Here is a 15269-nt window from a genome sequence, read left to right as displayed (position 1 = left end):
CTTATTTATATATAACACTATGATTCTTTACTAACTTACTGTTGTCTGTGTCAGCTTTGTCAACTTAATAGTGCCTTGTTGCTTTTAACCTATTTGTATAATGTAGGCTAACTGTGTAGATATTTCAAAGAAAGACAAGAGGGGCACAAGACGATGGAGAACAAAAAGTGTCAGCAAAGATGCAAAAATACAGCTTCAGGTACTGAATTCATGATGTTTTCCTTTTCATCATACTTTTAGATTAACTTTTATATATGAACCAAATATATAAGGTAAGAGCAGGAAAGCAATTGATTCAATGTCCTGGCTCTTTTATAACTGATTATTTGAATTAATTCACATTTGGTTACTTAAATCTGAGAGACAACCATAAAAAAATGTATTGTTTTTACTTACACTGACATGGAAACATTGTCATCTAGAGAGAGAAGCAGAGACTGAATGCCAGTCATTCAGGATGCAAAGAAGGTTAGTGATGCTCTATTTAATGTGTACCTACTACAGAGAACAGCTGAGTTGGAGGCATAAAAATGAAATAGAAAATTAGAATGAAATATTTCACAAGGCTAGCCCTGCATGAGGGAATCTTATTAGTAAAAATTATTTCCTAAAGTTCTTAAAGGTGGAAAAAGCCAGTCTGTGAAGGAATTAATTAAATAACTCATTGTATGCAATTTCCCCTTTGTTATAACAAAAGTATAAGAAAATTGTGTGAGAGATTGAGTACTGACTGAATATTTCACGCTTATACTGCCATCAGCTTCATTATGCCTTATTTTGATCTGTTTAAAGCAATTGTGGCTTCTGGGGCGATCCCAAACCTCTCTTGCCGTAGCAATTTTCCAGCAACAGGTAACAAAGGCCCATGGATAGTGTATATCAGTCAAAACGCATTGTTTGCTGCCAAACAAATGCCTGTGTTAGAATAATAATTCACCCTAACAGCTTTTGCTACAATTAAGTACTTTGAAACTAACGTGAACTTCAAAAATCTTTAATTTGTCCTTTGAGTCACAATTAAGGAGTTTGTTTTGCCCATTTAGACTTGCTGGTCAAAGTGATGCAAAAGATAAAACAATGAAAACTAAATGATTGCAGTTGGTAACATGAACTGTTTCATTTCAGCTGTTAGACCTGGTAAACACAAAATGCCTCCTTAGTAAATATCTGAAAATGGGTTCAGTCATGTATTAATATTTGAGACTAAGATTTATATTGATTGATGACATTTCTCATTACTTTATCACAGGATCATTGTCATTTGGGGCTTTAGGTTTCCCCTGCTTTTTGACAGCACAATAGGAGCAAAAGCTCAGGGGGGAAAAATTAAAAAGGATGCTAAACCTGACTAAAGGGGAAGTGGAGCTAATAGGGCATGCTTGAATAAAGACGCTCATCTTGAATTAAGAAAACCCCTTTGCACAAACCGCTTGGGCTCTCTGAGTTCTGGAGTGAGAGAGAGAATCATAAAGCAGCAAGCACATAAGATGTATTCTCTTACAAACTCATGCAGTTGCAACCTTAATTCACTCTGAGTTGCTTGCATCCATTTTCCAAAATGGATAATATGCCATTACCAGCCAGAGAGCCATATGACAGCACATCTTTGAGTGAGTCACAAAGGGATCAGTGCAGATACATGTCTTTCTGCATGAAAGCCCTGAGACCTACTGGGGTAGCTCTAGACTTAATATGGCATCTGGGAAGGATTCTGTCTGTATCTTGGCACCATACACACCACGTAAAAAGCCTGTAAGAAGCAAGAGGCAGGTTCCCATTTCAGGTGCAGCCTTTGGCCACCATAGAGAATTCTGGGCTGAGGCTCCTACACAGTCTAGCATAGGAGCATGCTGAAGGTACAGCTAAGCTCAGGAAGAGTCCATTATACACACTGCTGAGACGATTTTGGCATGTTCTGAAAGCCATCCTTCCAGAGATGCTGTTGTAACTTGGAGCAGTCTCCCAGGCTGCTTGAGTTATGATGGGAGTGGTCTCAATCCCAAAATAGTTCAGAAGCGAGAGAACTGTAGCGGTGAAAATTTATAATTTAGAGATGCTCCCTAATTTAGAAAAGATGGGAACTGGGAGATGGCTCCTCAGGGAGTAGCAGTTAGAGGCAACAAAGGGTCTGTAGAGGTTGCTCCATAATCAAAGTTTCTTGTTTAGGTCTTCTCATTCATGTGTGTCTGTTTATTGAATGCAATGATAACTAGAGACACAGACTTGAGACAGTTCAGGATGTGCTTTTTGACGTGCATCTCTGGGAGGGATAGCACAGAATCTGACCTGTTTTGTGTAGGTCACACCCTCTTACTACCAAACTCAGCAACCCTTTTGCCCTATAGCACTGGAAACCAGCAGTGCTATACACACTCTCAGAGCATTACAGCATGTCTGTAATTACAGTGCGTCACAGCAGACTCAGTTAACAAATGTGCTGGAGCATGGTAATTATTGCATTCCAGCCAGCCTTCACATCTCATGTATCTGTGTCCTCATCACAATGGCGGTGGGGGTACCTTATCTAAAGCACATTCAAAGTGCAGGGATGCTGATGCACAAGATACTCTGGGCACTTTAATTAGAGTAGCTCTAAGAGCTGCTCAAATTAATACTTTCTGTCTTTTCTCTTCTTCCCCCCCCACCCCCCGGAGCATGTATATAGATGCCCCAGAGTTTTTAGGACACCTTTCTTCCTATTGTATATTGCAGTCAGAAGGGGAATAGAAGCTTTGTGCAGTCTGCTAGTTGGACAGTGAGTCTGTCCCCCTGCCCTATAGGGAAAGGTTCAGCTTTACGTGTTTTCATTAACTACATTTCCACGGTCTCCTTTTTCTGCTGGTTCCATTGTCTTGTAGAACTACCTGGGAAAGGGCTCATGTTTTCTTAGTTACAAAAATAAAATAAAAGCATTGATAGGAGCAGTAATTCTTTTCAGAGTGCTAACATACTAAACCTGTGATTTCAAATACCCTTATACCATTGTGTTTTCCTTTATAATAGCTGTTTGAAACCATTTGTATAGAATATTTGCATTTCAGGCAATGCTGCTTCTCTAAAGGGTCTGTGGCAGAGCTGGGATTAAAATGCAGGGGTTTTGGATTCACTATCCTCTGCCTGTCCTGCATGTGATTGTCTTAGACCTCATGGAGTCCGTTACAGACTCTCTTCTAGATTTGTGTCCTCTGGTCTGTTCCTGTAACTAACATTGCTTTAGTTGTGTTCTTGCTAACATTCTTTTCTGGAATGTGAACTCTTTTAAGTCTACATCAGAATAAATGTTTTCCCTGTGAAACAAGTCTTGTTGCTTGCTTTAGTTTCTATAAAGATATTTTTTATCAATTTAGGTATGAGTCCTAGAAATACTCTTCCATATGCTTAATTTAACTCACACAAATAGTTCAATTAAGTACAGTGAGAATGCTCCCATGAAAAAGTTAAGCATGTGTATAAGAGACTTCTTCAGCCTGACAAAGGGTTTTTAAACCCGAAAGCTTGCTAATTGTTTTTTTTTCCAAATATTTAAGTTGGTCTAATAAAAGATATTAGATTCACCCAAAGAACCTTGTCTGCCTTCTGAATGGAGGGCTTTAGTTTTGAATTGTTTAAATAACAGTGTTGTCTTGCAGGCCTTTGCTCTTCTCATGAGCACAGAGTCTATTCAGTGAGCCTGATTCTTTGAGAAAGGACTACTTGCCCTAAGAGAAAATTTTCAGAAACAGCAAATTTTCCCAAGATTTTCCAATGAAAAGTATCTGCAAGTGTTGTGGATTTTTTTAAGGCCAGTCGATGTATTTTTTTTTTTTTTACCCTTCTGGTAATGACACTTTTTATACAGAGAAGCTTGGTTCTGAGAATTCTTTTGTGTTCTGGGTAATTCTGTCATTCTCACAATGGGCTAAGCATTTTCCAAAGAAGAAAAGACTGAAGCTTTTACTGACCAGACTTCCATTCTTAGTGCTCTTAAGTTATTTTCTTAAGCTCAAATTAGCAAAATTGAAGGCTCGTTTTACCCATAATTATTTTAAAAATAGAAAAATATTCCTCTGTTTTGTAAGCAGTATTGTCTGGTAGAAGGTCAGCTTGTTATAGTGAAGCCATCTGGAACAATAGAGCCAAAATGAAACAAACCTTCCATCCACAAAGACTGCTGTATAACTCCTTCTAATGAGTGTTATAGTTACACAGATGCTACTTAGGGTATGATTTCATATACCGGTGTTACTTATTAATGTACTTTTGAGTCCATATGGAGTGTCATTCACATTTTAGTAGTGTCCCTCTGCATCCAAACATTGCATATGTTTCATGTATCTAAAACATTATATTATTAATTAAAAATGATAAGAGAGTATTTTGCTGGATGTAGAATAGACTCTCATATACAGGATAAGGATGCTGCTGTAGAATACAAAGAGTTTTGAAGTAACTCATATTACACAGCCTTTGTTATAACCTGTAAAAACTTGATTAGTTAAAGGAGAATGTATTTAATTTTGGGGTTTTGAAAAAATACGTTTGATACAGTTACTGCTGTATCAGAATTTGATTATAATATGTTTTCCCTCCCCTTTACTTCCTGACTGATAATTGGGATCCTCAGACACTTCTCCTTCTACACTTGACAATACTGCCACTAGTATCAACCAGATTTTTTAAAAAGCAGTTGTCTTTTCATGCACATCACTTGCTTTAACATACCAGTCTAGCTTGACTGGTCCAAGGAGTGGGAAACTTGAATTAATTCCTGAACTTGGGCATTCTGTAGTGTAAATGCATACAGCATTGTTTACAAACATTGAGCTGAACTATTATTTAGTTTATTTTGAATAAATTAAATTGTGTGTAGCTCTGAAACATTACGGTGCCCGAAAGTGAAGGAGGTATGGAGGAGTCCTCACACAGTTATTTATTAGCAGTATATACTCCTGTTTGCAGGAATTCAAGTTTTCTAACCTTATAAAATCCTGCAGTTACCTTCAAGTGATGACACTTTGATCAGACTTTAAGGAGAAAGACTTGTGATGGGTATGGAGACTCACCATTGTGTAAGGTTTTCTTGGCTCTGGTGCAGCATTATGACTCTTAAAAAGTAATTTAGAGTTGGTTAAATTGAGCATCTACATACATCTATGTGTTATCAGAACTGTCCAATTTCTGAGCAGCCAGGGTTTGCACGCCTTGGTGGCTGCATGCTTCATGGGCTGCAGTGACACAAACTATAGGCCATTTGGACCCCACTCCATGTGGGTGCCCCAGCCTCATACTCAGCTCCCCAGCTGTGGGGTCCTCCACCACACTGGGCTGTGCAGGAGCCCTAGGCCATGCTGTACCACCCTGCTCCCTGAGGCAGGGGCAGGAAGTAGAAGCCAGAAGAGAGAGGGGAAATCTGAAAACTTTGAAGAGGGATGGTGGGGAGCCAGGCCCAGGTGGGATCCTTGGGACTGCAAATTAACCCGTTGCAGGCTGCACGCTGTCCCAGGGCCACCACTTTAGAAGATAAAGTGACCCAACATTTAGTTCTCAGTTTGTGTTTCCTGCCATCCCATAGCATTCTTTTGTTTTGGTATCTCATAACTGCATTATGACTATGAAAAAAATCTATTGTTCACTTTTAGTAAATACATGGTAGTCTAATTCCTCCAGAGATAATGTCATGAATTAAATAGTTGTTTAAACCCCTGGCATACATGCATGAGAACATATGATAAATTCTCAGAATGTTTATGCCATTAAGCTCTTTACTGTTAAGAAACAGTGAAATTAAAATTCAGTTAAAGACTCTCCCTCTCCCTTCTCTGATCATCTTTCATCCTCCCACAAACCATCATCCCTTCCCTTCTCTTTTCTATTCCCTTCTCTTCTCACATTCACTGTCAGGAAGGGCCAGCGCCGAAGGGTCAGTTCAGCACAACACGACGCCGGCAGAGACTAGCAGCTGCAGTGGCTACAACAGTGAGTGGATTTAAAATCAAGAGAGAGTTTTAAAGATGGGAAGCTGGATAACTTGAATATGTAACAACAGTACTGAAAAGAGCACTTCCACCTCATAGAGATGTCCTTGTTACTCATGTTCGACTGGATCATTTGTGAGTGATGAGGGTCGTCCCTGATACATGAAAATAAATTCCAGGGGCTTGGGTCCCATCTCACTTAACAATGGTTATATATCAGTGTTACCCCATTGTATGAGGAAGGAGTAATTTCTTGCAAGGCAATTGTAAGTGATTTAGAAGTAGGCCTTTACCGTGTGTATATTTACAGCACATTCTATATATATGCATAGCATAAACAATAGAAAAGCAACCATAAAATTCAAGTCTGTAGTTCCATCAAGGGAGTTTGATAACAGCACACCTCAGGACAACAGAACTAAGATGGCTTGTATTATTTTGTTGTTGAGTTTAGTAATATAAAATTAGCTTTTTCATCTGAAACACTTTTTGTTTACATTTCATAATCCCAAAAAGTCATATTACTACCGCTAGTATGTATAATTGTAGTAGTTGTATGAGTGCTTGACATGAAATATGGGGCTGGGCAATCAAAATAAGAGCTACTAATTGAAAAACAGATATTATTTAGTAGAGTTAACATCCTGAGGCCAATTTTTAGCTTCAATCTCTAAAGTAAAGTATATCCTATTGAAGGGAAGCCTAAGACTAATCCACATGCAAAGTAGTATATGTATTGGTATATATTTGGTAAAAATAAAAACCTATTGATCCATATGTAGTAGGAATATGTAGCTAAATTAAAAAAGAAGGAAGTTGGTTTGCCAAAGGTTAAGACTTCACTTGGAAAATATACCTTTATCTAGCACAAGTATCAAGCTTCTTCCCCTGGCCAAAAAGCAGCCTAACTTCAAAACATACTGCTTCTTCCCTAGATTCCTCTGACATGGGCCTGAAAAATCACAAAAACAGCAGATAAACCAGTGCTTCTCATCTACATATTTAGGTTTACTCTCAAGAGCTTCTGCGCTCCATAAATAAGCATGGAAGCCTGAAGAGCAACAACTGATTCAAAGGCAAATTCTCAAAGCCAGTGTGAGTTGCAGAGTTACATATTTATTTACGTATTTATTCAATTTATACCATGTCCTATCCAAAAGGCTCAGAGCAGCTTACAGTGAACAAACAACCCATGGACAGGATTCCTCAAACAGCATTTCAAACCTGAGAGCTCCACCTCTCCTCCTCCTTCCCACAGCCCCACACAAGGAGACTCTTCCACCGATCCTGATTGCACTTCCCAACTGACACTTACATCCAGCTACAAGAAATCCTCCCCTGCCTCATCCTCAGGGGAGATTCCCCTCTACCCCCATTGTCCCCTCCAAACTCGCACCCCTTCTCCTACAGAAGAGCTGTGACTGTCTCCTCCCAATGCCCCCCAAAAACACACCTAACTCCCCCTCCTCCTTCCCCCTCCAAATACAACACAAAATTGCAAAGGACCCTAGCAAAAAAAATAAAAGAAAAACCTTGCATCACTGCTGAAGGGCAGTGTCAAAAGGCACCCTTAGGTGTCACCCACCCAGGGAGGTCTGCCAGTAGGTCCTTCTCCTTTGGGCTGCCAAGATGATGCCTGAGCTGGGCCCCAGATGGGAGGGAAATCTATCTGCTAATAAAAAAGAACACAGTTTGATTTCCTAATGTAGACAGTAATTGAAGGACTATTAAGCCTCCAATAAAATAGTTTACAAGCTCTTTGTTAAACCAGTTAACAGAGACTCACTTCAATGTCTCTGACTGGGCTCACTTGTAAACAAACCTGCAATATAAAGTGTCTTTACACATCATTAAGTGGATAAACTGCCACACCTAAGTTTCATTTCACATTGGTATCAGCAGTGTGAGTCCCCACTTAAGAAATATAACACATTCTGTAAAGAAGATTGAATACACTTAGAGGCCTCAGCATATAAGTGGGAGAACCTGCCTGTAAAGGCCTCTGGCGAAGACTGCCACTTGTTCTGCACACACTGAAGGGGTTGCTAATGCCCTTGACCACAATGGCTGGGGGTCTTGTCTCCTAGGTGTCCTGAGGGATTAGACACTCCCCCACTCTTCCTAAGAACAACTGTTCTCTATTGCAGCAGCGGTGGGAAGGCTCACGCTGTCTCCCTGAGTTTGACAAATACCACATTACATCTGTTAAATGCTGGTTACATGTGGAAATCACTATCTGAGCCAGGAACTTTTTATTACTTAAAATGAAAGCTTAGATTTTGCAGAAGCCAATGGTACACACTCAGGAAAGATTCCTGCTCTATGTATGAGTATTCCACTTGCAGATATTTTAAATAAGGACTAGAAGAGTGAGGAAAACTATAGGGGTCTGAATGGAGAATTAAAATGTATAAATAGTCAAGATGATAAGTTAATTATCAGTCAGAAATAGATAAAGATAAAAAATCCCAGGCAGGGAGCATGTGGTTTCTTAACCAGTGTTTCATAATCTTTTGGAAACTTGGGCAAATGAGAAATTCAGTTTAATTTTTGTTCAGCTGTTGGGGAAAGCAACTTGGAAACCCTGCTGAAACAGACAAATGTTTATGTCAGTCAACTGTTTCTTTACTTTTGACTTCTGCATAGTGTTCTCTAAAGCAGTCAGCAAAAGATTTACTTGTCTCTTTTAGAGTTTTCCTGCAAGGGGCATGACTGTAAATGTTTGTAAACATCTAAACACTAGGAGACATTTTAAAATGTCATTTACACACTTGAAATGCATTGTGTGGTAGTCAGCGAGGTTTTTTCTATGTAGTTTTTCAATCTGGTCATATTAAAAAAACAAGAAATAAATGATTTCCTCCACAGTGTGGGGTCTCAGCTTGAGGATTGAGAGGTCTAGTGAGATTGTAGCTACTCTGCTGCTCTTAACAGTTAGGTGGGCTGGAGATCCAGGGACTTGCTTTGCGTGCAACATGAGGTCATGGTGTGGAAATAGTTGAGAACCACTGCTCTGGGGCTCATATCTTTAATCTGCACCAGACTTGGGATCCACCACCGTGTGCTCTTGTCTATTTATTTTTTTTAACCACTAAGTGGCAAAGCCTACGGAATTAATTTGGGTTTTCGGTGTTATGTGGATGATAATGTCTGGTTGGCTAGAGCAATTCAAGGTTGACAGAGCTCCAAACTAGGAGAGTCTGGAAATATGTTCTAGGAGCATACAAATGAAAAGTATGGTAAAAGAAGCTTGACTGCCAGTCTGTTTGTAAAATAAGGTGGTTCTGACTGACTGTTGAGAAACATGTTATTAACATAGTACAGAATGGAAGAATGGTGAATATATTGTGGAAATGGTAGTGATGAGAATTGCTGGGGAAAGGAACTTATTTATTCTGTGCCTCCTTGTTAGAAAGGAAATTGTTCATTATGTAAATATGAAAACTCTTCTTTGCATAATTAAAACTTAGAATGTACAAAAGGAACTAAGAAGACAAGTAAATTTACAATAAACAACTGCTTTAATGCCATTGTTTTGCACAAAGTATGAAAGGGTAGGGTGCAATGTGTACTGGACATTGGAATGAGATGTGATAAAATGAAGATTTTTAAGGGCACCAGCGAGTAAGAAACATAAGAAACACAAAACGTATAGTAAATGGACACAGTTCTCCAAACTGAAATAACTGTTCTCTGACCTATTATTAATGTTCATGACAATTTAACTATTATGTTAAGAAAATCTATAGTAATATGACTTTATGTTATCTGCTGCTCTATAGGAGGCCTCAAAAAGCATATAATTTATATTTAGAGCCCATTTTTCATTCTTGGGTATACAAATTAGTGTAAATTGTCAACCTCTGAATTTGAATACTTAAAACAACTAAAATTGAAATGTAAGTGTTTAAAACCTGAGGATCAAAATGTTGTTCTGAATGCCTTAACTTTGACACAGGTCTGAAAATTGGGCTTCTGGTCTCCTATGTTTATTTGTGTGCATATGTAAATAATATAAAAAGTATACTCTGTATGTATGCATAGTACATATGACAAAAGTGATATATGTGTATATACTTTACCATATAATACACATGTATATGTACATTCAATATAAAATATGCATAAATAGATGTTCTGTATATGCAAAAAATATAGAGGAAATATGAAGAGTGAAAACATATGAGAAAAAATGTACTGCTTTTAATTTGTTTGATCCAAGTGGTTTAATGTGACCCAGTAAAATTTGAGTACAGTGGATGTACTTGGTAAGTGAAAGTCAGTTTTTTGTCAAAAAGAACATTCAAACACAAGAAGAGTCTATATGGTTATCCATCTCATGTGATATCCAGATAAATTATACAGTGAATTTCAATAACCAGAATATTAATCACAAAGTTTGGAAAATCTACAGATGGTTTTCGTGTGGGAATATTGAGCCTGATTTTGCCGACTTCATGGAGAAACTAATACACTTTAAAATATTGATTCTGTAACCATTAAAACATACATTATATTATGTGTTTTGATACTCTGTTAAGTAGAGTATCAGGTTTCAATTTTCTGGTGTTTTGCAAATCTTATAAAATACTATATTATTATAAATGCTCTAATTGGAGCTAAAGTGCACCTCTGTCTCACTTCCTCTTTCTCTCTCTCTCTCTCTCTCTTTCTCTCGTTAGCTGTCAGCCCTTTGATAAGCTATCATTTGTGTTTTTATTAAAATTTTCAAAAGACGGGATTTTATACCAATGACTAAGACTAGAGACTCCAAAAGATAATTCCCATTACAATTTTTAAAAAATGTATCACGTATGTGATAAACGTATGCTTTTTTCTGTGCAGAAATTTTCTATCTGGTTCCTGTTTTGTGTGGAATGTGAATATTATTATAATAGTATTAATATGAGTGGATATACTGTATTTTATCACAGCACCTTTTCCCCAAAATTTTGCTGTTGGAAATTGGGATGCACATTATAAGCAAGGAAATACAGTACTAGCAGTTTTTGCCTCTTCCAGGGGAGAACGAAAGTAACACTGGTGTTGCATGTGAGCTTCCTAGCTCTAGCTGTGGACAATCTCTCTTTCCCCTCATCATGCAGCAGAAGCTGCTACAGTTACTTACTGTTACTTACCAGTAATTAAAAAAAATCTTTTTTTAAATTTAATTCTGCCTTTCAAAACAAGGCATGTATCTTATTTGGGGGCATTTTGTACACAAGAACATTTGATAGTCCTATACAATAGCTATTTATTTCTTGGTTGCTTCTCATTGTAGGTCCCTTTCAGTGCTACAATGTCACCAGTTCGCCTGCATTCGTCCAATCCCAACCTTTGTGCAGACATTGAATTTCAGACTCCCCCGAGCCATGTAGCTGACCCCCTGGAATGTTCCACAGATTACATCAAACTTCAAGAAGAGTTTTGCCTTATGGCACAGAAAGGTAAATAGAAATGTGGGCTCTTTATAAGTCTTTGCTACATCCAAGGTGGCCAGACCCAGAGATTTTATTTGGATCAGGCAGATACCTAAGATTCTTTTAACTATAGTTGTTTAGGATGAAAATTATACATGTTTATTTTTTTTAGATATTTTTATGCAGCTGGTACATATGTAATATATGAATTCTGTTTGACTGAAAATTGTGCATGTCTTTTGAACCATGTTTGGACTGTATTTGCAGTAGGGTTGGAGTGTTGTTATAGCCCCTGTGGTCCCAGGAATATCTTTTATTGGACCAACTGTATAGTGGGAAGAGATGTTAGGCTTTCAGGGATCAAGTGCCGTTCCCTCAGGTCTGGCAAAGAAATAGGAACAGCCTGGACTAAATATCAGATTAAAAATAGCTTTTGTTTAAACTCCATGGATATATGAAAAGTCACTTAAAACTAAATTGGTATAAAGAGAAGTTATCAGAAATAGCTTTAAACAAGAGAAGTACAGTTAAATAAGTGACCTCATTATGCAAAAGAATAAGACCAAAAGGGAAAAGGGTTGTTATTACCTGTGGAGTACAGGGCAAGCATTTTTTCCCATGTAATATAAACCACCTATATTTTTCCCCAAGGATAAATCAGTTCATTGACACAAATGACCTTGTAATAGTTTTGTATATCAAGATTAGTGGAGTTCATAAAGGGTCCTACTACATGTATAATTTTTAAGATAAGCAATGGACTTCAGAAATTACAGTAGATTGAAACCAGTGAATAATTGGCATTGTAGAATGACAAATAATTGTTTGTTTGTTTTTAAGACACTTTTTAAATCTTGAAATATAAAATGAAGGAGCTAACTTTGAGACTAATAAACCAGACTGCAATATGGACAAATTGTTGCATTTCTTAGTTAAATGCAAATAATTTCCCCTGTATTTCCCAGCCCTTGTGAGGTATTTGCTGATGCTGATGCATGCAATCTTGTGACTATATCACACAAGTGTGGTGGCCATTTTTCTGCTGGTCTTTGATAACAACATATAGTTTACAGTGTTTTTTCGATTATATTTGTGTGCTTCTGTCTGCAGTGTTTATACTCAATACTGAATGTTTTACGACTGAATGATAATCCTAGTGCATCAAAGAAGAGTTAGCCAGACTAAGGCAGGAGCAGATGCCAGCCTGGGGACATTCCAGTTTTGAAAAAAACTATTTGGAAAAGGAAATGGGATGTTAAGTTTGCTTGAAAACCAGAGCCCAAACGTACTCCCATTATATTTCTCTCTCTTTCATCAAACAGAGAGCAAAACTGTCTTAAACTGCCATGTTCAAGAAAGTGATTATGTTAAAATAACATAATCTTTCATACGTGGTTTCTTCAGTGCCTTTGAGCCATATTTAACTATGACAACAAAAATACGAGTTTGTTACCATCAGCAGCCAGGAACCATTTACATGCCTGGCCAGTTATCGGGATTGCCTTTTGCTTTCTACAATACTGTTTTGCTAAGTTCTCCTTCAGGTACATGTATATTGCATTGTGGGTGTTTGTACACCTTAAACTCTTGCAGGTTTTGTTGCCCTAGCAGTACCTGTATAGCACAAACACACCCTGTCTCTGTGTCCTCCAGCAGTACTACTTTCCTTTCCTTAGTTCCTGTCAGTTAACCTTGCCTGAGAGGGAGTTTCTGATCTAGACTCAGTGCTTGACCAATAGAACTTTAAAAATATGGGTTTTTGTCTTCATCTTCCCTTTTTTCCCTTTGATTTTGTCTCTTCACAGTTTGTGGCTTACTTTTTTTTCTTGTTTTAGTTTCTGATAGTTTTTCACCAGCACCTGAGACTCCCTTGGACAGGGCAACATGTTTTTTCAGCTGAGCGAGTCTCCATTTTTCTCTTCACTCCGATCACACTTCTCTCCTCAGCACCGGCATGCCTTCTCCCAAGTTGACTAGTTCCAAGTTGTGTCACTCCTGCAGTAGGGAAATGCCTACCATGATTGGCTTGCAAAGTGCCTTTTTTTCCTCCTCTGAAGGAGTCTCAAATAATTTACTTTGCAGGTCACAACAGACTGAGACTAGGCTTCAGGCGTGCCTCCTGAGTAATTTATGAGGTTTGTCTCAGATGCTAGGGGATAGGACTTGGCTAAGTACAGACCTCTGGGGGCACAAGTCCTTTTCAGGAAGACTATCCTGATCAGTGAGCCAAAAAAGTCCTCCTCTGAGCCCATGGAGATCCCCATCCTGGTGTCCTTTGGATAAAAGCTCATCACTCTTCTTATTCCTTCAGCTCAAAGGCTATATGGGATCTCTTTGTGGATCTCAGTGAAGCTTGGAAGTTTACCAAAACTAGTCTTAGCATCCATCACCTAGTACACTGTCAGCTCCGAGGAGTGTACCTGTTGGGCCTTCACAATACCTGAGTGGACAGTCTCAACCAGCACATCTCTACACCATGGATGGGAAATCAAGGACTCAGCCTAGGTTCATTTAGGAATTGATTCTTTTTTACCGTAGATATCAACAAGTGCTGGCTTTTTTGCTGTGTGGAAAGGCTCAGACTTGACTCACTGTCCAATGCTGCCTTTTTTCTATGGTCAGGGAAACTTTTATATACATTCATCTCTGTCCTGCTCCATATTTTGAGTGTGGGATAAGGTAAGTTAGGACTGCATACCTGTTCTATGGGCCCCAGGCTGACTGAGGCAGTTCTGGTTTCTGGACCTTTTTTGCATGTCACTGAGGAAACCTTGGACTCCGATGCTGCTCCTGGACCTATTTTCACAGCATGAGGGAAGGACCCTCCATCTTGCAGCATGGATTCTGGCAGGCTCTGGATGACAATGTGGACCTGCTCCACTCCTTATCACAGATATTCTCTGGAAAGATTCTGCTAGGTTAGCAGAGCTCAATCTTTTTCTCCAGTGGATCGGCTGGAAGGCTAGATCCTGCTGGTGGTCCCAATCCAGCACTGGGGATGGTGTGGTGGGCACCATCTGGCCCTGCAGAGGGGTGCGGGGGTTAACCCAGGTGCAACCCAACCCCAGAGGAAAAGGGGATCTGGCCCTGCAGAGGGGGAAGGGGACCTGGTCAACCCCCCAAATTGTCCCTGTAGGGGAGATAGGGAGTATGGCCTGACCCCAACCTGGTCCTGCCAGGGGTGGGGGAGGGCATGGCCTGGCCCCTATCCACATGCAGGGAAAGGGGTGTGGCACAACTGCGACCAGCAGTGTAGAACTTGGGATTTGGAAATTTGGTGGGGGGAAGGTGACTGTATAAGTGGTCACCACTCTCCTGCTGTCAAATTTCCTGCTTCATGGGGAGTCCCATGGGCCAGATGTGATGGGTCTGCAGGTTGCATTTGACCCATGGGTCAGAAGTTGAGCACACTGTACTAGATGAACTTTTCACACTTGTTTTTAGCTTGGTTTTTCTTAGGGTTTCTCCATTTCAGCTATCTTCAGCCATCTCTACAGGGTAAAGTTACTATACCCAGCAGCTGCCCTCTCAAACACATTGCACTGCTCTGCATAGGCTGCCTCCCTCTAACCATGTCTTCCCAGTGTTGTGTGGGGTTAATTAGGGTCAGTTAGTCCAGCTGTGGCACTGCATGGGTGCAGTTACATTGCTTCTGATTTAGGAGGCAACCTATGCAGAAGAATACAGCATGCTTGAGGATACCACTGCTGGGCATAGCGAGTTTACAGTGTAGGCATGTCCTACTTTCATCTGCCAGAACTAAAGTGTAGCTATCTGTCCCTTGTCTCTGTCAAAGTGCACTTGACTGCTGTCTCAGCTCACCATCCACGTAGGGAGGTTAAATGGTTTCCTCCCACCCAGCTGTGCTGAACTTCCTGGCCAATATATTTCTTCT

The 15269-nt window shown here is 39.4% G+C and overlaps 1 protein-coding gene across 1 annotated transcript in view; it reads left to right on the top strand.

Annotated features, from left to right (window-relative positions):
• The window catches only part of LOC102380514 (oxysterol-binding protein-related protein 6-like), a gene marked incomplete at its 3' end in the record, with an annotated part of 52850 nt that extends 41449 nt beyond the window's left edge, over nucleotides 1-11401 (top strand). Inside the window, exons 10-12 of the mRNA XM_006034289.3 lie at nucleotides 107-199; nucleotides 5881-5955; nucleotides 11236-11401. Coding sequence (XP_006034351.1) covers nucleotides 107-199; nucleotides 5881-5955; nucleotides 11236-11401 — 334 coding nt within the window. The remainder of the gene's footprint in view (nucleotides 1-106; nucleotides 200-5880; nucleotides 5956-11235) is intronic.
• Nucleotides 11402-15269: the final 3868 nt, after the last annotated feature.

This window comes from Alligator sinensis, unplaced genomic scaffold (assembly GCF_000455745.1).
Source record: "Alligator sinensis unplaced genomic scaffold, ASM45574v1 scaffold173_2, whole genome shotgun sequence".
NCBI lineage: Eukaryota > Metazoa > Chordata > Crocodylia > Alligatoridae > Alligator > Alligator sinensis.
This window is presented reverse-complemented; position numbering and strand designations above follow the sequence as displayed.